General features: G+C 44.5%; 3 protein-coding genes and 1 non-coding gene across 4 annotated transcripts; 2 read left to right on the forward strand and 2 right to left on the reverse strand.

The window, feature by feature from the left end:
• The first annotated feature begins 2373 nt into the window (after positions 1 to 2373).
• Positions 2374 to 4474, forward strand: LOC127754727 (putative serpin-Z6C). Its single transcript, XM_052280291.1, has 2 exons — positions 2374 to 2388; positions 3641 to 4474. The coding sequence occupies exons 1-2, from the start codon at positions 2374 to 2376 to the stop codon at positions 4472 to 4474; spliced, it is 849 nt and encodes a 282-aa protein (XP_052136251.1).
• A 4531-nt stretch (positions 4475 to 9005) lies between these two features.
• Positions 9006 to 9144, reverse strand: LOC127756113 (small nucleolar RNA Z247). The gene has a single exon (XR_008013153.1). It is a non-coding gene; the product is annotated as a small nucleolar RNA Z247 (small nucleolar RNA).
• A 4217-nt stretch (positions 9145 to 13361) lies between these two features.
• Positions 13362 to 15484, reverse strand: LOC127755225 (uncharacterized). Its single transcript, XM_052280883.1, has 2 exons — positions 14960 to 15484; positions 13362 to 14862 (listed from the first exon to the last, which is right to left on the reverse strand). The coding sequence occupies exon 2, from the start codon at positions 14860 to 14862 to the stop codon at positions 13654 to 13656; it is 1209 nt and encodes a 402-aa protein (XP_052136843.1). The 5' UTR covers positions 14960 to 15484; the 3' UTR covers positions 13362 to 13653.
• A 2457-nt stretch (positions 15485 to 17941) lies between these two features.
• Positions 17942 to 20025, forward strand: LOC127755386 (F-box/FBD/LRR-repeat protein At5g56420-like). The gene is made up of 3 exons (XM_052281055.1): positions 17942 to 18844; positions 19275 to 19430; positions 19512 to 20025. The coding sequence occupies exons 1-3, from the start codon at positions 17942 to 17944 to the stop codon at positions 19752 to 19754; spliced, it is 1302 nt and encodes a 433-aa protein (XP_052137015.1). The 3' UTR covers positions 19755 to 20025.
• The last annotated feature ends 4433 nt before the right edge of the window (positions 20026 to 24458 follow it).

Below are 24458 nucleotides of genomic sequence, written 5' to 3' on the forward strand. Positions count from 1 at the left end.
TTGTGCAGACCCAAGCACACTAGTTTAATTTTGAACATATCAGTCAACAACAATAATTACAATATTACAATCTCTTGTAGGCTGCTTGCACTACTAGAGTACGGATTTTATTTTTCAAAACAAAACAACTACTAGCGCGCAAAGGTGTTAGCAGGATGCACCACATTAGATCAATTTTACTTGTGTGGATTATATTGACCCATGTTCGCACAAACTAGTCAAGTTATTGTACTAAAACAGATAATTTACAAGTTGTTGTACTTATTTGCATCCACATCACAAGTTCATGTATGATGAGTGCAATTTACTCTTTATGTTCATGTAATGGTACAGTAGCAGTGTGAATGTTGATTTACAGCAGCCTGACCGTATCGAAAAGTAACATAAATTGGGTGCACTGTAGAGTTTTAACCATTTTCCTGGGACAAAAAAAATTTATACAAAATTGCCTTGCTCAAATCTGCTGATACTTTGTTTTTGCTTTAATTTGTATGCTCGCTGGTTGCACCTTCGATTCTTCTGTGTACTTCTCTTTCATTATGTGGCTTCTTCAGAGCTATAGCCTGCTTTCTAATTAATTTCCTTTCTCAAAAGCAGGAGTTTTAAGATTGAGAAGGGTTGAGACGCTATATATATATCATACGAAGACCAACAAGCTGTCATGTGAAAACCAGCCAAAATGAATCTGTTTCAGATGTCAAATGTCCATCTTCCGTTTTTGTACTCTCTAATGCTACATGTCTGAATAGCATAATGCTAGAGTTATTATGGTTATATGAGCTATCTTGTAAGGGAGGTAGATGTTGAAGTTAATATAAATGGGAAATTCTGAAGCTAATTAAGAGTTTGTTTTCCAATGGGACAATTGCAATCTTGTCCTAACTTTGATGAGATCAAACTCTCTATCCCACAATACTGAAAGTTACAGTCGCGTGTACTCTCACACTGAGTCGTTCCCTCGCTGGTGGATTAATATTCCCAACACCAACGATCTAGGCTCCAGAATACGTTCCCATATGTTATGCCAAGTTCTTTGATCGGTAGTTGGAATATATCTCTTGTTCAACTAGTTCTAAACTCTATCAAACATTTGTTGTCCTAGTATATTTCGGGCATTCTCATGTGATTCCCACAAGCTCAAATTTATTCCATTGTCATGTCATGCCTAGTTTTCCATTTGTTCTTCAAAATAATGAAAGAAAATAACCGACCTATAAAACTCATGCTCAATCCAATTAAGTTACTCGTCGTGTTGTCATGCTTTTTTTTGGCCAAACTCCCGAAGAAGAATCTGTCACCAGAGAGACTAAAACAATAAAATAAGTTGATCCTCGCGGTGGGCCTATCTGAGGCATTGTTCCCTTGTCTTGGGGGCCCTCACATTCTAGGTCTCATCAAATTAACTGGTTTGGTGTACCGTGTAAATGTCCAACCTTTTCAAGGCCACTCGTAATATAGAGGCTCTCCTTGCCCTCGAACCCCCGCATCCTTCCAAACCCTAGCGGCCTGTTTGCCAAGAGAAGAGAAGATTGGGGGTTTGAAAGGAGGAAGTTGATGGAGGTTGGTCTTAGGAGTTCCATTTTTACTCCCCGTACATTATATGGTAGTAGAGATGACAATTATGGCGAGTTTTGGTAGAAATTAAATTTTACGTGATGATGTATGGCCGAGATCTATCTCTTACAGTTAGAAGGAAATAGGTGCCGGTTTTAAATAAACTGACATCTACAGGCCGGTACCTATATATTAGGTGTTTTCTAGTAGTGCACCCTTCTTAGCGATGCCACTCCTAGTTGTAGCTTTCTTTGCATGTCCTCCGACATCAGCAAAATGGACCACAATTCAATGAAAAACATACTTCATGTATTAGCTCAGTAGGGTCATGAGATTTCTTGTTTTTAAAACATACTGCATTTTTTGGCTTTCCATATGGTCTAGATCACAGCTGCAATCTCCACTTCCATAGAGGGAATATGAGCTAGATGATTACGGCCTGTTTTGGAAGTGATTTCGTTATCGTCGATCGTCTGCATTTTTTTTCCTTCGATGGTGACAACATTGAGTTTAGATCAGGGGGCTATAGCGTCGAGCTTCCTACAACAATCATTTGTGTCTATTTCACTCTCTTGGTCGTCGCTGGCAATAGCGTTCTAAGCTTGGGCTACTTCGTTGTTGTCACGCCCCACCCTATCGTACAAAGACCACCAAGGTGGGTGTGCCGTAGGAGACAGTATGCCATTCTCACGCATAACCATGATAATGGTACCCATTATAACAACATAAATTTTTATAGTACCAATAAAAAATTATAATTAATTATTGGACTGCTAAGAGCAGGTACAATTGATGAATTTTGCCGGCGATACTACATGCATGCAGCCTAATATGGTGAGTTGGAAGAGAAATTTGGGGAGAAAGAGGGTGAGCCGGCGACTAATTAGTCACCGCCTCCACGCGTGTGTCGAGGCAAGAAAAGCAACAACATGCCATACAGTTGTGGGGTCCACGTGATTAGTAGTCTGTGGATGAGAAGATGACACGTGTAGACATGATACTATAAAAAAAAAAGAATAGAAAGGTTTTGTCATTGAGTGGAGGCAGCTTGTAGACTATTGTTGTACAAATTAGCTATTTGGTGAAAGAGTATTTTATTATACTTGTTATGTTTTGGAGCTGACAGCTTACTCCTCTATTAAACTTGCTCTAATAGTATACATTTATACTTTTAGGTTGCAATTGGTTGCAAATTCAGGTAGATCGGGAAGTATAGCTTTTATTTCTTTGGATTGCAGTATTTGAGGCCTGCCCCTTTTTTCTACTCTATCTGTTTCGTATTATAAGTCATTTTTTATTTTTTTTCGTAATAAAACTTTAAGTTTAACCAAATTTATAGAAAAATATAGTAGCATTTTCAACACAAAATATATATATTATCAAAATCTATTAAATCTTTCACCTGATGAAACTAATTTGGTTTTATACATGTTACTAAAATTTTCTATAAACTTGATTAAATATAAAGAAATTTGATTAAAAAAAGTAAAAACAACATATAATATAAATAATGGGGGTACTAATAATAGATAGGTTTTAAACCATGGCGATTTCATGCTATATATACGAAATTGCTAAAAAAAACTGTCGCAAGTTTAACTACAATGTAATTACAGTATAGTTACATTGTAAATTATGCTTACATTGTATCTGCACTGTAAGTATATTGTAATCTCTATATAAATTAGATATAAAACTGTATATATTATTTTAATACTTATATATAAGTTATATAATAGTTATAGTGGAATCATATTACAATTATACTATAATTAGATTTGAAAGTTTTTTTCTTAAAGAACTTAGGCAGTTTTTTAATAGTCCCTAACAATATACTACGATATACTATGTTATTATTACTCCAGCATTCATGGATTATAGGTTCTATAAAAGCCTTGGGCCGTACGTCTTGTGATCGAGTTGTGCAAATAGATCTCTGAGACAGGCGTCGAACACCTTTTCACCATGGAATCGTGTGCGCGGCGGTGCGCCGTCTCCGGCCTGACGGCGCTGTCCATGCGCCTCACCAAGCAGCTCTCCGCCGCCGCCGAGATGTATCAATCTAATCTGTCATGTATGCGTGTAGCCGGAGGAAGCGAGGAAGGAGATCAACAGCTGGGTTGCGGCGGCGACGGAGAAGCTCATCGACACGATCCTCCCGCCGGGGTCGGTGAGCACGGACACGGGCCTCGTGGTCGCCAGCGCCATCTACTTCAACTGCCAATGGCGGACTCCTTTCTGTAAGGAGATAACCGAGAAGCGGGCGTTCCACCGCCTCGACGGCGGCGACGTCGAGGCGGACTTCATGCGCAGCGGCGAGGACCAGTACATCGCCGTGCACGACGGGTTCAAGGTGCTCAAGATGCCGTACGCGGCGCGTGTGAGTGCGAGGACGACGGCGGCGGAGACGCCGACGAGGTACTCCATGTACGTCTTCCTCCCCGACGAGCGCGACGGCCTGTGGAGCCTGGAGGACAGGATGGCGGCCGGCGGCGAGGGCTTCCTCCGCGAGCACACGCCGGAGCGGCGCGTCGAGGTCGGCGAGTTCAGGATCCCCAGGTTCAAGCTCTCCTTCGACGACGGCGTCGTGGGCGCGCTCCAGCGTCTCGGGGTCAGGGACGTGTTCAAGCCGTTCGTGGCGGACCTGGCCGACGTGCTGGAAGCGGAGAACTCCGGCGATGATCCGCCGCTGTTTGTGTCGGACGTCAAGCACAAGGCCGTCATCGAGGTGAACGAGGAGGGCACCGAGGCGGCCGCCGCCACCGCGGTTTGTCTTACCTTCGCATCGGCGGCGCCATCGTCACGGCGGCCGGCGAGGGTGGATTTCGTCGCCGACCATCCGTTCGCGTTCTTGGTTGTGGAGGAGTCGTCGGGTGTGGTGCTCTTCGCCGGCCACGTTGTTGACCCGACAGATGAGTAATTCCATCTTCACGTCATGAAATTTGTTTTAGCTGCATTTTTGATTCGGTTATGAAATTTGTGGACTTCCAATTAAGAACGATTTGAATTCCTCAACTCCGAGGAGTGGAATTCAGATTGTAGGGATTGGACCAAGCCATGTTTCGTATTGTTCATTGGCATAGAGAGACGCTTCTTTCGTCTCATTATATTGACACAATGTCACAATGCTGTGAAGAGCGGCTCCGATTGTTTATTCAAAACTATGTACTTCCTCCGCTTCACAATATAAGACTTTCTAGCATTGCCTATATTCATTTAGATGTTAATGAATCTAGACATATGTATGTGTTTACATTCATTAACATCTAAATATATGTGGACAATATTAGAAAGTCTTACATTGTGAAACGGAGGGAGTATTAGATTTTTCTTCACAATCCATTTGGTCAGAAAAAAAAAAAGAACAGGGCGTTTTACTCATGGAAACACAATGAACATATGCACAAACTATAATTGCACAGAACAATTCTCCTTTCCTGATATGTTTGTGTGAGTTGATAACATGGATAAGGCGTGCATAAGAACAATTAAGAAGAAAGCTAGTTGTTGTGGGTGTAAAGAATAGAAGGAAGCGATACCCTTTGGCTCGGGTCCGCCTACGTGTTAAATAGAGTAGGAAAAGCCCCTACTGTGGCTGTTACAACAGAATGCGAAATACATGTGATAAGAACAAAAAGAACTCTATCCTATCCTATCTCATAGGATAACAACAATATCTTTAACACCCCTCCTCAATCACAACTTACCCAAGTTGAGATTGTTTCTAAACATTTCAAGCTGTCTAACAGGAAGTGACTTTGTGAATCCATCTGCCACTTGATCATCTGTCGACACAAACTTGATCTCCAGCAGCTTCTGTGCTACTTGCTCACGCACAAAATGAAAATCAATTTCTATATGCTTTGTCCTTGCATGAAAAACTGGATTTGCCGATAAATAGGTTGCACCTAAATTATCACACCACAATCTTGCAGGACCTGACTGAAATATACCGATTTCATCAAGTAATTTTCTTACCCACATTAGCTCTGCTGCTGCATTTGCCAGAGCTTTGTACTCAGCCTCAGTACTGGACCTAGAGACTGTTGCTTGTTTTCTTGCACTCCATGAAACAAGATTTGAGCCTAAAAATACTGCAAAACCTCCTGTAGATCTTCGATCATCCACACATCCTGCCCAGTCAGCATCAGAAAATGCACTAATTATTGTAGAGGATGACTTACTAATTTTTAGGCCTACATCTTGTGTTCCCTTGAGATACCTAAGTATCCGTTTTACTGCACTCCAGTGTGCCGTCGTTGGTTGCTGCAGAAATTGGCAAACCTTGTTTACAGAGAAGGAAATGTCAGGCCGGGTTAGTGTCAAATACTGCAATGCACCCACCAGGCTTCTGTATTGTGTGGAATCGCTAGGACCCAATGCTGTTCCTTCTGTTTGCGACAGCTTTTCTGAAGTGGACAGAGGAGTATTTACAGGCTTACATGTGCTCATATTTGCTCTTTGTAAAATTTCAGAAGTATACCTCCCTTGAGTTAACAGCAAGCCATCTCTAGTCTTCTTCACCTCAATGCCCAAGAAGTAATGTAGATCTCCCAAATCTTTTAGTGCAAACTCCTTCTCAAGATCTTTCAGCAAACATTCAGTTGCCTGTGTAGAAGAGCTTGCAACAATAATATCATCAACATACACGAGCACAAATATTGTATGTTTACCTTTGTTATAGAAAAACAAAGATGTGTCAGCCTTTGATGGAGTAAAACCAAGTTCCTGCAATTTCTTGCTTAATCGAGAATACCAAGCTCGCGGCGCTTGTTTTAACCCATATAACGCTTTGTCTAACTTGTAAAGCGAATGTGGGTGTTCCTTATCCTCATACCCAGGTGGCTATCTCATATATACCTCTTCTTCTAAATATCCATGTAAGAAGGCATTCTGAACATCTAGTTGCCTTAGAGTCCATCCTCTAGAGACTGCAACTGACAAGATTAGACGAATAGTTGCCGCTTTAACAACGGGACTAAAGGTATCCTCATAATCAATGCCATACCTCTGCTTAAAACCCTTTGCAACTAGTCGTGCCTTATATCTATCAATAGAACCATCCGCCTTTCTTTTAATCTTATAGACCCATTTGCAATCTATTATATTTTTTCCTTGTGTCTGTGGAACTAAGTGCCAGGTTTTATTATGCATAAGAGCAGAAAATTCCTTATCCATGGCATTTTTCCAATTCTTGTTACTAAGAGCTTCTTGCAGAGTAGATGGTTCTCCTACTTCTGTTAATAAGCCATACCTGGGATTATACTTCACTGTGCCGTCAGTGTACTCCTTTGGTTTGCTGATGCCGTGCTGTGATCGTGTCACACGTCTTGGAGGAGATTCAACCTGAACTGTTGTTGTAGACCTTATCTGCTCATCGCCAGACTCAGAGGAACTCGACCCTGACGATTCGGCCACAGGGACAGAGGACGCAGACGATCCCGAACCATGCAGTAATGCTTGTGAAGGAGACCTGCCTCGGGGTTGGCTATGTCTGCTGGAACCAGGATCAGCAGCAACTGGTTCAGGACTGCTCTGACGCATGGAGTTGATTGACGTGGGTGAGTCTGCATGGGAGTCTGCATGGGGTTCCACGCCGCCATGCTGCATAAAATGACGATCATTTTCACTGGTTTGTGCACTACTGTCTGCCGCATTTTCGCCGGAATTTTGCGCCGTCTGTTCAGCTGCTCCGTTCCCACCTGTTCCTGTACCAGTGCTTATATGAACTGCATCATTCACAGCATTTTGATTAGTGGCATTAGAACGATTAACTAGAGGTTGATCAGCTTGACATTCACCCCCGGAATCAAATAATGGGAATTGATGCAGATTAGCAGGAAGAAGCAAGAGCTCAGCGCGAAGTTTAGCACCAGCGTTTGGATGCAGAGTGGCGAAGGGATACACACCTTCATCAAACACTACGTCTCGGGAGATGTATACTTGGCCGGTGGAGGGTTCCAGGCATTTGAACCCTTTGTGTAAGGAGCTATAGCCTAAGAAGACACATTGTTTGGAACGAAAGGATAGTTTGTGGGCATTGTAGGGTCTGAGATTCGGCCAGCATGCACACCCAAAGGTGCGAAGTGCCTCATAGTTTGGTTTAATATGTAGAAGTCTCTCTATAGGTGTGTCAAAGTTAATAACTTTGCTGGGAGTTCTATTTATCAAATATGTGGCTGTAGTGAATGCTTCATCCCAGAACTTAAGCGGCATGGAGGCATGGGCTAAAAGAGACAGCCCTGCTTCAACAATATGGCGATGTTTCCTTTCTGCGGCTCCGTTCTGTTGATGTGTATGTGGGCAGGAAACATGGTGATCAATACCTATTCGCTGAAAGAAAGAGTTGAGGCGCTGGTATTCACCACCCCAATCAGTCTGAACAGCCTTAATCTTCTTCTCAAGGAGTCGTTCAACAAGGTTTTGGAAATCATGGAATTTTGCAAAGACTTCAGATTTGTGTTTTAGCAAATAAATCCAAGTGTATTTGCTATAGTCATCAACAAAGCTCACATAATAAGTTTTATTACCAACAGAACTGGGTGCTGGACCCCAAACATCTGAATAAATAAGCTCCAAGGGAGCTGTAGACTGACTAACAGACTTTTGATAGGGTAATTGATGACTCTTTCCCTGTTGGCATGCATCACAAACCGATACTTGCCTAGACTCTAAGGATACAGGGAGATTATTATGACTAATGACCTTGTTGACAATAGAAAAAGAAGGATGACCGAGGCGGTGATGCCACCTCGTCGCCGACGGCCTAACAACACCATATGCTTGTTTATTCGACTCTGTGGTTTGGCTGGACGGAAGAGGGTAGAGACCACGTCTACACCTGCCGCTGAGAAGGAGTTTCTTCGTTACCAGATCCTTGAGAAAAAAGAAGAATGGATAAATTTCCATGAAAGCATGATTATCTCTAATGAGACGGTGAACAGAAACTAGGTTCTTTTGTGCTTTGGGAACATGAAGAATGTTTTTAATATATAGATCACGAATGGGTGAATGAACAATAGCTTGACCAACATAGTTAATGTTCATACCTGAGCCACTGGCAGTGTGCACCTGATCGTTTCCACTGTACTTGTCCTTCACCGACAGTTTTTCCAGCTCACCGGTGATGTGGTCGGTGGCTCCAGTATCTAGATACCAGTTGGTATCAACGCCATAGGTGGACATAGCAGCTCCAGCCACCTTTTCTTCTCCGGTGAAAGAGGTGTCGAACCTCTTCCAACACTTGATGACAGTGTGGCCAATCTTGCCGCACAGCTGACAGGTTGGCTTGGTGGTGTTGTTCTTCCCGTCGTTGCCGCGACCGAAGCCGCCGCGGCCGCGGCCGCCGCCGCCGTTTCCGCGTCCGCGTCCATCACGTCCGCCGCCGCGCCCTCCACGCGACATGGAGTTTGCAGAGGATTGCGAGGCGCCTTGAAGCAGTTCCATGCGCTGTTCAAAACTCAACAGTTGCGCATACAGATTGCTTACCGTCATGGGTTCCACACGAGCAGCGACCGAGGACACCACCGAGTTGTAGTCGAAGTCGAGGCCGGCCAAAATGTACGAGATCAGATCATCATCATCGAGATGCTTTCCTGCAGATGCCATCTCATCAGCCAAAGCTTTCATCTTACCAACATATTCGGCAACACTCAGATTGCCTTTCTTGGTGGTGGATAACGCCATGCGCGTGTTGATCACGCGCGCCCTTGATTGAGATGCGAAGATCCCTTCAATGGCCTCCCACACATCGGAGGCTCTTGTCAGAGTGGCGACTTGGGTCAGCACGTCGCGCGAGAGAGAGGACAGCAGGTAGCTGAGAACCTGCTGCTCCTGCGCCATCCAGATCGCATGCGCAGGATTTGGCACCTTCTCGGTGACCTCCTTCCCGTCCTTGTCCTTGGTGGTGACCACCACCATGGTCGGTGGCGCCTGGACTGCACCATCGAGAAATCCTGCCATCTGAGCTCCTCTCAGGGTGGCAAGAACTTGTGCTTTCCACAGCACATGATTGGACTTGGTTAGCTTCTCCGAAACTGTCTGCCCGTGCAGAGATGAGGGAGCAGCGGAGGAGGAAGACGCCATGGTTGCGAAGATTAGATCGAGATTGGAGGGAATGGCTCTGATACCATGTAAAGAATAGAAGGAAGCGATACCCTTTGGCTCGGGTCCGCCTACGTGTTAAATAGAGTAGGAAAAGCCCCTACTGTGGCTGTTACAACAGAATGCGAAATACATGTGATAAGAACAAAAAGAACTCTATCCTATCCTATCTCATAGGATAACAACAATATCTTTAACAGTGGGAACCCTAATCAATTGGAATAATTCCATCTTCTCCTAATAAAATTCACACAAATGGTCGAACCCTAATTGTTGTGGGAATTACAGAGAGCAAAACGAAGTTTTTACTAAGAAATTGCATGGAGGTGCTTTCCCATTGATTTAGACTTGATGCAAATTAAATTTGTTGAATTCTTTTTGAATGATCGATTCAAGTTTTATTTTCCTTTCTCAAACACACATTCAGTTCTTCGCTTGGCTTCTTGCTAAGGATCGACTTCATACCAAAGCTAACTTGCATAAGAAGCACATTGTTCAAAAGCTGGGTGTATTATCTGCAACCGAGGTGTTGAGACGGCGAGTCACCTCTTTCTTCATTGTCAGTTTGCCCAAGATTTCTGGCGAGCTTTACGCATATTTGTTGTTTAGGATGTACAAGATCTCGTTGACCTCACTGCTCCCTGCCATCTGCCTGCCAATCATTTCAAAAAAAAAAATTCCTGCTTTGTTTATGGGGGCTTTGGAATCATAGGCATGATGTCGTGTTCCGGGGCCTTCCCAATTCCTAGACCAGGTTAGTTGTCAAATGTATCGAGGACGCTACTCTGTGAGTTGAGCATCTTCGCAGGGAAGATAGATCGGTGGTGGCCGGTTGGAAAAATCTTCTTTCTTCCTCAATTGTTCTTCCTAATCATGTAAACTCTATGTGATGTACCCCCCCCCTCTCAATATAATTCAGGTGGGGAATCCCCCCCCCCCCCCCCCTCGGTGGTTATTTTGAAACAAACACGCAAGAGAGCGTCATTATATTATTAATTGAGATTTTCTCCCATTCTTGAAGGGGTATATACCTAATTACAATTTGAGAGCCATAACCCAACAACCAAACAAACTTTATGAAGAAAAACTAATAGAGAAACTACACCCAACAACCAAACAAAATTTATGAAGAAAAACTAATAGAGAAACTGCATGTTTAGTACAAACTTTATGGGGAAAAAACTAATAGAGTAAATTTCTGAGAACTACAAGTTCAATGACTAAACTATGAACTTGCTGCAACTTTAGCGACTTATTTCAAATTGCACGGTAACACCTTTTGATAAAAAAAAGGTCCTAGCATTAGTAGTTGCAAACCAACTATAGATAGGACTGAAAATCAAATTCCTCTTTAAGATATGCACGTAGCGAGGAGGTGTTGCACATTTTCTTCCTCTTGATCAGAAAGCTGCCATTACCCCACGTGATCACGTCTATGCGGCGAGCCAACCGAACGGCAGGCCAACATTTATCTTTTTTTGTTGAGGCCAATCAAACAAAGAGAACGACAACGTGGTGGAACCTAGGTACAACAACTTACCTGCCAAGGGTTATACTCCCTTCGTCCAAAAATATTTGACGCCGTTGACCTTTTTAAACATATTTCACCGTTCGTTTTATTTAAAAATTTTTGTGAAATATGTAAAACTATATATATACATAAAAGTATATTTAACAATAAATCAAATGATAAAAAAGAATTAATAATTACTTAAATTTTTTAAATAAGACGAACGGTCAAACATATTTAAAAAAGTTAACGGTGCCAAATATTTAGGGACGGAGAGAGTACCCTCTACGAAGTAACGAAGCTAGGATGATTTTGTTGAGAAAACCTTCAATGTGAACGACGTCTAAAAATGCTGATCCTCTGTTCTAGGGGTGATATTACCTCCAAGCGTGTTGAACAATTAGAGATATTCCAGTAATGCCTTTGCCCTCGAGTCGTCCCTTACATGCGATTTTTGGGGCGGTTCAGAAGTTTTTTCATTGTTCCCTTTTCTTGAATTGTTTCATTGCCGACAACGCTGAATTTCTCAGGCGGCTGCAGCGTCAAGCTTACTACAATGGTGATATGTGTCTATTTCACTTTAGTGGCTCAACGTCTTCCCATAGTTGTTCAATTCCTCTTTGTGGATGTTCAATGTTCAATTTGTAAATAATGTTTGACTAGGATGTCAGTTGTTCATTGAATCCTCTTGTTTCTTACACTAAGGACTCGTTAGTTCGCTTTTATCTTTATTTTTATTTCTAGTTCGATTTTGGCGCGCATCTTCTCTTCTCCTGCGTGTCGCAACGTGCGTTGGCGCGTTGGATACGATGACAGTACAGCGCAGCGTCTGGCGGCCACTTTGCCTGGGAGCACGAGTCATCAGATCGCTCGTCGTCTCACGACCTCGCCTGGATTCCTGTTCATGAGGGGGCTTCTTGCAAATATACCAAGATGCAGACGGGTTCCAAAAAATACTCTCTCCGTCCTAAAATATAGCAACCTTATACTGGATGGAACACATCCTAGTATAACAAATCTGGACAGCAGTAAAAGGTTGCTATATTTTAGGACGGAGGAAGTAATTAAAGAGTAACGGCTGGTACCAAGGCAACTGCTATAGTGAAATTAGCTGTTGGGAAATGATAATAATTTATTACAGTGCAGAAACACATCAGAGACGCACAACGATAATAATCTATTGTGCCAAAAAAGCATCTATCAGAGACACACAACGATAATAATAATTTATTACTGTGCATAAAAACATATATCAGAGACACAACGATAATATAATAACTTATTATAGTGCAGAAAAAACATATATCAGAGACAACGATAATATAACTAGATAGATATAAAAGCAGTCGGGAAACCAGGCGGCAGTAACCCATCATGGTGCAGTAACCCATTTATGCCTGGGATAATACGAGTAGAAAATTATGCATAAGTCAGTGATTGTACCAACTGAAATATAAGAGATAATCTGAGATAACTTGTTTTCTCTTTGCTAGTTACACCAGGAACGTACAAAAATACTCCCTCCATCTACTTTTGATAGTCATATTTTCAAATCTGAAAATTTTATTTTTGATAGGCATATTTCAATCCAACAACTTATCATCTTAATGACTTTCTTGGATTTAATGTATGACTATTCATTCTTCCACACAAGATTGGTTGCATGAGCATCGAGAAATGTAAATATTAATGAATCGCTTGTTTACGAGGAATGACTAGTAGCATATTTAAATGGATGATAAGTACAATCACTTATTCTTGGTCTGTGTGTCAAGATGAAATATGACTATCAAAAGTAGATGGAGGGAGTATAATGCAAGGTAATTAAAGTCATTTATGACTGAAATAGAGGCGTCACTACAATAATGAAACGACAACTGTGACTAAACTTCAACTGGGTCTAATTGTGGTTGCCATGCTCGGCGTTCTGAATGCATTGTGCTTTAGGGTGGATTGGTGGCTGACCCGATTGTGTTGTGCTCTCGTATGGCAAACACAACACAAACGGCAAACTTTTATTTAGTGAAATATGGCATCCCCAGCAGTAAAACCTAAATATGCATAAATAAAATACAGCATAATCATTGCACTATAGGTGAGACTCACCCCGAAACGAAATTTTTTCTTCACCCTCCATGTGGGCAACTCCTTACATGATATCTTCCCTTTGTTCCTACAGCAGAGAGGAAAGGGGGAGGGAGGGAGAGTGAGCTTTGCATAGCAACATAAATAAAATGTTCAAGTGAAAGCAGGGTTTTAAATCTCCCGCTAAACTGCCGCTATCTCCCGCTATATCTGTTTGAGAAGGATTCAGTTATTTGTTCTCATGTACAATTTAACCGCTATATATAGCTCCATCTAGCCCGCTATAGCTGCTGCTATAGCTGTTTGAGAAGCTAACCGCTAAATGCCTTAGCCAGCTATTTAAAACATTGAGTGAAATGAACAATCGCAGTTTACCAGAACAAAGATTGAAAACTGGGCAACTACCAGTATGGAGGAGAGCAACAGGTTATGATATGGCACATGATGCTATAAGGACCTGGAATATCTTTTTCTTCTGCAATTACTCCATCTGTTGCTTGTGATAATGTGCCATTACTGAGGTGGTATTGACTAAGATAGATTTTGGTGTCCGGCATGACAATGGTGTCAGGAACAATGGTAGGGAACGCCTTAGAGCTGACACAGAGTGACCTCATACCAATGAAGAGTGCATTGCCATCTATGGATGTCACATGGACAGTCCTTCCCAGCATAAGATCAGCTAGCCTGTAAACTGAGTAGTAAACCGCATCCCATTTTGTGCCAATCACCAAAATCTCAGAGTTGCATTCTACCAGACGGTAGGAATACAATCGAAAGCTTTCATCGCTTGTTGGCCATTTAAATTTTGCAATCAACTTTGGTGATGGCTCCGATATAGAGTTCTGGGGTGGGTCGATCTGTATGACCTCATGCTCACCTCTCACTGAATGAGGTCGCAGCAGCACATAAAGCTTCCCATGGAATGGCAATGTAGAAGAACGGTGGTTGATGCGATCCCAGGTTGTTGCCACCCTCCATTGCTGATCACCGGAGGTAGCAAAACATATGTTCCACACGCCGATCGGCCGCATCATTACCCTGACGAGTCCATCTCCTACACCCACGCTGATGCTGGCGCCACAGATGTTTCTAAGAGAGCACCACCGAGACGCCTCGGAGCGGCAGCGCACCCGCGGCAGGAGGGTCTCCAGCGGCGGGAGCTCCGCGGTGTCGCCGGTGAAGGGGTGGAGGAGGCGGACGGCGGTGTCGTGGTCCCTCTGCAGCAGGAGGACGCCGTCGGCGGAGTAGAGGACGCAGTGGTCCCTGAACTGGGGCAGCCTGACGCGGACGACGGCGCCGGTGGACAGGTTGAAGAAGCGGGCGTGGCCGCGGAGCTTGCCGTGGCCCGGGTGGAGGCCGCGGCCCTCGGGCAGCAGCATCCACCCGCGCGGGTGGAAGCGCGGGTCGAGGATGCCGCGGCCGCGCGGGCAGGTGGTGGCGGAGCGCCACTGGGGGCACACGGCCCGGAAGCGGATGTAGTCGCGGAAGTCGCCGGCTGCCACTCGCCATCCGATTAGGCTCACCAAGTCCTCGTGCAGAGACGCCCACGACGGCGAGGATGGATCGCCGGCGTTAACCTTCCGCCGCTGGCGCCTACTGCCGCACATCTAGTTCACCAAACTATTATTCGCCCAAGGAACAAAAATACAATCTGTTTTTATTAGGGAATCACCTGCAGGCAAAGGACCAGCGGCAGATGCAAACCTTGGCGTTCGCATGCAGCGGCGGCGTATCAGATGGGGGAGGAAGCCGCTGCGCCCTACAAGGCCGATGAGCTAGCTTCCCTTCTATTTTGATGCGCCCTAGTCCCTAGAAGGCCGACGAGCGCAAGGCTCAGAAGCCCATTAACGGGACAGAGAGCACAAAACATACCCCGAATCCAGAGGTTCGCGCGCGGATCTCATCGATCCAAGGAAAGCTCGCAGGTGTCGAGAGGGGATCGGAGCCCCCGCGGAGGAGCAGGAGGTGGTGGACGAAAAACCATGGAGCTTCTCGACGGTCGCCGGCGGCGCGGACGATGCGCAGGCCTGGGGCGGACCTCCAAATTAAGGTGGCGCCACCGCCGGGCCAACACGCACGTCCGCACGGCCTCCTGCGCCGGGAGTAGGGAGAGTATCGCGTCCGAGAGGGCGCCGATGAGGTCGCCTCCGCCCGCCGCTGCCGCTTTCTTTCTTGACCCTTTCTGTTGGAGGCATTCCGTCGAACGGTTGGTGAGCACCTGCGGAACAAGAAATCATCCCAGTATGGTGAGGAGGGGAGGGAAAGATTTGCGTCTCGCTCGTTGATCACTGCCTCAACCTCGCCTCACCTCGCGCCCGATGGCTCCAATCGCCTCGCCTGGCTGGACCTGGACGGAGGAGGGGAGGTTGTCTTGAGCTTGAGCCGTTGAGGAGCAGAGAACGCCCAAAACGCAAGAAACGGGTTGTTGGGTTAGGGTGCGTTTAGTTCACGAAAAGAAAATATCTAGGTGTCACATCAGACATTTGATTGGATATCGGAATGGATTTTCGGACATGAATGAAAAACTAATTTCATAATTCGCTTGGAAACTGCGAGACGAATTTATTAAGCCTAATTAATCCGTCATTAGCACATGTGGATTGCTGTAGCACTTATGGTTATTCTTAGACTAATTAGGCTCAAAAGATTTGTCTCGCAATTTCCATACGAGCTGGGCAATTAGTTTTTTTAATCTATATTTAATATTTAATGCTTAATGTATGTATTTAAAGATTCGATGTGATGTTTTTGGAAAAAAAATTTAGAAACTACTAAACAAGACCTTATTATGGCTGTTGGGCTTCGGAAGGCAAATCGAGCACCGGGCCAGAAGAAAAGGCAGTTGCAGTTTCAAACTAGTTGCATAAATATAACAAGCATGCGCACCGCCGGTTATCTTACATATGTTTAGTGTACTCTCTCATCAACCACTTCACATGTCTTCCACAGTCTTAAGATGTTCCAACACTGCAGCTGATACATCTGATGGATAACGACTTCCATTCATTTCCACTTTATGTTTACGTCCCTTGAATAGACAAAAAGTTTCACCATGATCATCGATGATGTATAGTAAGTACTGGACAACACAAGAACTGCGTGCTTATTCAGAGATTTTGCATACCTTGGAAAAAAGTTGGACTAGCTTTTCTAAGATGGGTGAATGCTCAAGAATACATGCTAGTGCAATGAAATCAGCGGGCACGCACCAGTATTCGTTGAGTATTCAAGTCTTCAAATTCCTAAGTGTAGGACACCACTTCAAGTCCCTTCTGAAAATAAACTGAAAACGTTGCACAAGAAAGATCAATGAAATCCTCACTGTATGCAGATAAGGTAGAAAGGTGAACATGAACATGTGAAGAGTGAAGCGCATGATCAATACCAATTTGGTTTCAGCTATTAATGTCAGATTCTTAGCTTCTGATAAACGTTGCAAAAGCATACAACTGTTAGCGCAATGTTGAATGCCGAAACAACCTCTGAACCAATCATCACAATCCCCAGAATCAGAACGACTACAGAAATCACCACACATGGCAGACATGGCACGAACATCGACCACTGCATCCACTAACAACGGCATTTTCTCAAGAACAGGAGTCCTGGCATGACTGATCACAGGGTTTGAAATTTCGAAACTAAGATTTCTGCCGCAGGTGGGTGAAAGAACCGAAATTTCTGGAAATTTCGGATTTTTTTGTACGATTTTTTTTTTTGAAATTTTGACTGATTTTGAATAAATTTGACCAAATTCACAAAAAAAATGAAAAAAACCGAAAATTTTGGGTGAGATGTGAGCATTTCGGTGGGGGGCGAAATTTCGAAAATTTCAGAGTTTTGCTCTCGGACTCTGCACATCAGGAACATGGCGGATCCAGAGTTTGGCGCGAGGCTGGTCGTCGCCGTCGAACCGGGAGAAGGAGATCTCGCAGGCGTCGAGAGGCGCGCCGCCGCGGAGGAGAAGAACTCCCGGAGGTGTTCGACTGCGGACGCGCTAGCTATGTCCGCCGGCGGCGACGAGGCGCAGGCCCGTGGGTGATTTCCAGAGATGGCGCCACGGCCGGCCCAGCACGCACGTACGGACGGACCCCTGCGCCTGGAGGAAGGAGAGGATGTGGTGGAGCACCTCGTCCGGGAGAGCGCCGATGCGGTCGCGTTCGCCTCCGCCTCCGCCTCCGCTCGCCGCAGCCGCTTTCTTGGCCTTATTCTTTGGAGGAGGCATTACGTCGAACAGGTGGCGGGGGGTCACCTCCGGAACTAGAGATGATCCGCTAGGGCAAGGGGTGGAGGGAGAGGGGAGTGTATCCACGTCGATCACCGCCGCACCTCGCCGCCGGCAGCTTCTATCAGTCACCCTCGACGGAGAGAGAAGACGAGGCAAGGTTGAGCGTACCACGACGCAATTTGGGCTTTTGGTGTTGGGCTTCGGATTGGGCCAAGGCTGTGAAAAGAAACCCTAACGCCCCCTCGCGCGGGAAAAGAGAAGGGAGCGCGCGCCAATTCCACCGCGCAATCTCGCCCCCCTCCCCCCCCCCCCCCCCCCCCAGCCACCGGCGACGGCGAGTGGAGCTCACCGGTAACAACCACTGATCTCTTCTCCGGTTCTCCTCCTCTCCTGTCCTGGCTTTCCAAACCCGCCGCTTTGTTTCGTGATCCGCAGGTGCAGCCGCCCTGTTCGACGGAATGTTTCCCCGGGCCAAGATGAGGAAAATGTCGGCGGCGAGCTCGGGGAGGGTAAAGATCGGGGACCTACCCGAGGATCTGCTCCGGCGCGTCGTCTCGCTGCTGTCGGCGCGTCAGGCCGTGCAGACGAGCGCGCTGTCCCGGCGGTGGCGCCACCTCTGGAGATCGGCGCCGCTCCTGCGGATCGTCCCGGACGAGGGGTTCCAGACGGTGCGCGGGCTGAACGAGTTCGTCAAGCACCTGCTCCTCCTCCGCGACGGCGCGGCGCCGCTGGACGCCTGCGTGATCAACTTCTACTGCTGCGAGTTCGACTCCTACCGGTATCCGTCCTCCGACGAGCCGGACGTCGGCCTGTGGCTCCGGCACGCCGTGTCGCGCGGAGCTCAGCTGATCAGAGTAGAGGTCTACGTGGAGGACGAGCCGGTTTGTCTGCCCGACCTGCCTCTCGTCTCCAACCATCTGAGGGTGTTGGATCTTAGACTTGTGGAGATCAAAGACAGCTTGGTTGATTTCTCGGGTTGTCCATCATTGGAGCACCTAAAGTTTCAGGGTGGATTCATCAATGCTCGCAGGATCTCGTCTCCATCAGTGAAACATCTGATCATAGACGGTAGCGGCTTTAATCGCAAGTTCCGCACCCGTATTTCTACCCCAGGTCTTATTTCTCTGGAACTGGAGTTCTGGGGCAGTACTCCTTTGCTCGAAGGCATGCCATTGTTGGTTACTGCATCTGTCAATCTGGATCATGAGTGTAGGGATCGTTGTGCGAACACTGAATTTTGGGATTGCGGTGATCCTGAATGTGATGATTGTGATGTTATGGTCAGTGATGGTGACGGCTGTGTGCTTCTTCAAGGTTTATCAGGCGCTACGACTTTGGAGTTGACAACTGAGTCTAGGGTGGTATGCTTCAACTTCTGGCAATTCCTGCTATTCTGCTTGTTTGTTGTCCATTTCTTATTTTTCAATATTTGCATAGTCATATGCCCCCATATTAGTTTATTTTCAAACAAGCTGATTTTTTTACACATTTCCATCAGCAAGTTCTTGTTTATCATTATGTTTCACTGATAACATTCCTAGTGGTTGATTTGTTTTGGAAAAAAAAATCAAAGAAGTTTCTTAGATGGAATATACTATATCTTATGAACACATCTGATATGGCCAATGTATATGTAATAAGATATACCTCTATAAGCTAGAGGAACTTATAAATCATGATCAAAATAAATTAATTACTTGTAGTTTATTTTCTTTCAATTCTCAAATGCAAAATTCCTTTGTGTTTCGGATTAATTTTTGAATTCATCTACCTACACTGCAATTTGTCCAGTTTATGTTCAGAAGGGATCTGATGTGGTGCCCCATTTTTAGCAAGCTAAAGACCTTGTTAGTCAATGAGTGGTTCATGACTTCTAATATGTCAGGGCTAGCTTGCCTTCTTGAGCACTCGCCAATTGTAGAGAAGCTCACTCTTCAACTTTCTAAGGTATGTGACTTCAAGATGGATTGCTTTGTACAATTATAATTCTTGGATGGTTTATGTTAGCGATAACCTTACTTGCTACAGGAACCTCGAAATTTTGTGGAAATCGAAGACAGTGACAAGCCATGCAAACAAGCATTTCTGTTTAAGAACCTCAATATAGTTGAAATCAAATGTCAAGAAGGTGATGAAAGGGTTAAGAAAATTTTAAAGATCCTGAGTCAAAATGGTATACCTCTGGCAAAGATTAACGTCCTACAAACTAAGAGACGGCCTAGACGTAAGCTATCTACTGTGGTTCACATAATTCTGTGTTTAGATATATAAGATGTGAATAAATTATCAAGTTAACTAAAAGGTGCATGTCTAAGAAATGTATTGGTAGCACATACATTTGTTAAACCTCTTTTCTCTAGAGATCTCTATGTAATCCAGTAATTAATGTATATCTCGATTAGGTAGTTTTTATTGGGGAACTTTCTAGGTTGCATCTCTGTTATTTTTTGAGCTCTGCTAGTTGGTTAAAGCAAATTTTAGGTCTGATATGTACAACCAATATTTGTCTCTTTCATGACTTCTTTTCAAGATTAATTTTGACGAGGCCTCACTTCATGGATTCACAATTCCATTCGAGTTATGTTTGAATTTTATCAAGCTCTTGGTTTGTGTTGAAATTTCATGAAACACATCATCTCTCCTGTACTCTCATTCCATCCCCAAAACTCAGATTGCGAATCCTGTCTTGCTTACGGTTTATTTTACCACCAGTAAAATAATTTAAATAAATGTAATAGTACTCCAAAATAATAATTCCTCCATTTTGAATTATGACATTGTTTCTTTAAAAAATACATTTTTGACTTTTTGACATGACATTTTACCATTCGTTTTATTAAAATAGATGTAAGCACCATTTCTTTTGTTGTAACTTGTGTATTGTTAAAAGTACTTTACACATGACATATATATATTTTGTATATTTATCCTAAAATTTTAAATAAAACAAATGATCAAATGCACGTAAAAAATCAAAATGTAATATATTCAAAATGCATGTCATAAGATTTTTAATATTTTCTAATAAGATGAAAAAAAATGCTTTCTCGTCGTAAAAATATACCAAGTAATGAGCTATACATATCTTATTATAAAGAATCTAGACAGACCATCCTATATTACAAATCAGAACATTTTTGTCCAGATTTAAAGTATTAATGATATGTCCAATGCAATATTTATATTTAAAAATAGAGGGAGTATGTTTAGAGTCTAACATCATTATATTTTTCCACGGAAAAAAATCATTTTATTTTTCTAAATATCAAAAGATAGAGCTAATTTGGTTAATTCAGTCTAAATCAGAGAAGCACCCCAACGTCAACTAAACCCTGGCATGCGGGGTTTGGACATAGATCGATCCAGACGGCGTGATCGAGATTGCAAGATCGATCGCCGGAGCGGCTAGCCAGCCATGTGCCGGGTGAGTTGAGACGATGACCCGACCGGCAGCGAAGCTATAGCGGTGGTGGCGGCACAGTCCCCTCCATCCTTCTGTCCTTTATAGTGCCTATAATAAGATTTTTGGATTGTTAAATTTATAAGCACATAATAATTTAATTTATTCTATAAATAAATTATGACATTGCAGATGTATACTAACATAAACGCATCATGAGATCTACACATGTATACTAGACAGTAAAGTAAGAACAGATCAAATATGCGCAACATGCTCAACACGTACTGTGGGTACCAGAAGACCGGTTGCTCAGCAGGAAGTATTCGCGGTTGCGGGCGTCAACGACGGCGTGCAGCACGCGAGCAAAGAGAAAGACGAGCCATTATGGTCGAATAGGGAGCAGTCGCGCGAAGCGCTTCCCAAAAACCTTAGTGTCGTCTTCTCCCGGTACAGGACATCGAAGGCGTAGGTTCCGGAGACCTGCTTACCCAATTGTCAGTGCACGCCGACGAGTGGGATGGAGTAGACTACGAGCGACGACGTAGTACAGAGGAGAAGACAAACCCTAAATTGATTTCGCACATGTTGCATTGTAACATCCTGGCCTAGGGCTTAATAAGATTAATAGAATACTCATATCAACAAGTTACAACTTCTTTTTCGGAAGCCAATCTCCAAAGAACTCCAGGGTTAAGCGTGCTTGGCCTGGAGCAATTTGGGATGGGTGACCGACCGGGAAATTCTTCCCGGGTGCACACGAGTGAGGACAAAGTGTTGCAGAAAAGACATGTGTTGGTCTGTGAGGGCAGTCTATGACCTATGAAAGCTGCCAGATGTAAGTGGGCTCGGCCTGGGTGAGACGGGTCGTTACAAAATGGTATCAGAGCCGCGGTTTCACGGGCGCGTGTGTCGCAGTTGCGCAGGCATGAGTGGTTACACAGCATGGCACATGCGCTGGCACTGGACACATGGATGTGGCCAAGAGAGAACGTTCCTGGCCTAGGGTTGATCGACGAGGGCGTCGATCTCTCTTAAGAGGGTGAGGGCTGCCAGATGTAAGTGGGCCCGGCCTGGGTGAGACGGGTTGCGCAGGCATGAGTGGTTACACAGCATGGCACATGCGCTGGCACTGGACACATGGATGTGGCCAAGAGAGAACGTTCCTGGCCTAGGGTTGATCGACGAGGGCGTCGATCTCTCTTAAGAGGGTGAGGGTGTAACATCCCGGCCTAGGGCTTAATAAGATTAATAGAATACTCATATCAACAAGTTGCAACTTCTTTTTCGGAAGCCAATCTCCAAAGAACTCCAGGGTTAAGCGTGGGATGGGTGACCGATCGGGAAATTCTTCCCGGGTGCACACGAGTGAGGACAAAGTGTTGTAGAAAAGACATGTGTTGGTCTGTGAGGGCAGGGTTAAGCGTGGGATGGGTGACCGACCGAGAAATTCTTCCTGGGTGCACACGAGTGAGGACAAAGTGTTGTAGAAAAGACATGTGTTGGTCTGTGAGGGCAGTCTATGACCTATGAAAGCTATCAGATGTAAGCGGGCCCGGCCTGGGGGAAGGCGGGACGTTACATGCATGGAGTTGTAGAAAAGACATGTGTTGGTCTGTGAGGGCAGTCTATGACCTATGAAAGCTATCAGATGTAAGCGGGCCTGTAGACCCCCGTTTTTATAACAGGAATCATTCGTGTAAACAGTACCATTTCCCTGGATCAGGTAGTCTGGTACACACGAGTTCATAGCTGAAATACCAAAAGCACATACACGAGAGTCTAGTGCTAATTATTACATCATAAGCCCGCAGGCATTGTCTTAAATCATCGGACCGAGCGGTCCGGAATACATCCAAAACAAGAAATAGATAAGGCAGCGGCATGCCATTGCCACAGGCAACGACCGTAACTAAGACCTACTGAGCGCCATCGTCTTCATCTCCCTCCTGGTAGTAGGCATAGGGATCCTCCGAAGCTTCATCTCCCACTTCTGATTAATTTTACATTTGCAAGGGTGAGTACCAACCGTACTCAGCAAGCCACCACAGCAAGAAATGCACATGATAGGGGTATTCAAAGGATAGCTATGGTTCCTTTGCGCAAAGCCAGTTTTGTAATTCTTTTCACAAGCCTAAGACCTAGCCCAGACTAATCAAATTTTAGTACCAGTGTTCATATTAAACAATGACGGTTCTGTCCACCATCCATTGTGATCCCAAGGATAGCTTCCCGTCATCGAGTCGTTATGGTTTTCTGAGGACGTCCACATTCCCACCTCTCAGGAAGTGGCTCCATCAGCATAAAAATCATCATGCAATATCCCATCCCACACAAGTTAAGAATTTAGAGTCTAGCCAAGTGTAATACATGTCCCGGTGCTCAATAACCGCGAGCACGGCTATTCGAATAGATTTGGTTTACTCACACTGCAGTGGATGTACACTTTACCCGCACTCCGCAACTGCCCAACACATGAGCCTCGTCCCAACACATGAGACGCGTCACGGCAAAGCTTTTCGATAACCTCGCATTGGCAGTACCCGCTCCATGAACTTAAATCCTCATGCACTCTAGGCGTCCATGTTTCTAGCAGTGAGAGGAGTTCTGGCGCTCCCAGGAAAGAGAAGTCTCACACACATATTAAATTAGGGTTCAAGTTAAGTTCTCTCTCTCACACACTCATGGCAGTCCTACCAATGGTGACACCGATGTAGGGCACGCCTCTCGGCCCTACCTCAACGGCTGTCCCATCGTAGCGCACCTGCCTCACTCAGGGGTGAACCATCTATGCAGGGATACTGCCTCCGCTCGGCTATCTAATCCGCTAGGTCTATACCCATTCGAGAAGTACGGTTGTACGGGGGTCGTTTCATGCTTAACTTCATGGCTCGGTTCTTAATTGACCGGGGACGGTACTAGCCTTTTCCAGATACCACCCAAATCCTCCGTCCGCCCCAGTCGAAAACAGTTGTTTAGTTTTATTTTTTCCTTTCACAAATCATGTCATCAATATCATGGCAATGTGGCGCTCATGTCTCCACATGCTGCATCTCAATTACCTTCCCAAAGGTAATTGCCCAAGCATATAGCATTTGATAAATATGAGTATGCATAATTCTAGAATAGCATTTCTAAGCAATTGTCATAATTGACTAGGGACTCATACGTAAACATGGTTACGAAGGAATAAGGGCAAACAATAATCAAGGCATGGCATAATCACAAGTAGGATGTTCATCATTGCATGCAATTTTATTTGTAAACAAAATAATTTCGCAATTGGGATCAACATGTTCAAGGAATAGTGATGACTTGCCTTGCTCAAGGTCTTGCGGGTCTTGGCTTTCACCCGGATCCGCGGCTCCCTCGGTCTCTATAATTATGTGCGAAAGAACAATTTGAATTCGATTAGAATTCAAACAAAATCCAAATAAATCCAAATGAAAGTCGAAGGCGAAAGTCAATTCCTTTATTTTAACTTTATTATTCGCGAACTAAGGCAAACCCAATTTCGATTCAAACTATTTTGCGGGTATAAATATTTTGTTGTCATAAGTTTTTAATTTAATCTA

This window comes from Oryza glaberrima, chromosome 11, assembly GCF_000147395.1.
Source record: "Oryza glaberrima chromosome 11, OglaRS2, whole genome shotgun sequence".
In the NCBI taxonomy this organism is placed as follows: Eukaryota; Viridiplantae; Streptophyta; class Magnoliopsida; order Poales; family Poaceae; genus Oryza; species Oryza glaberrima.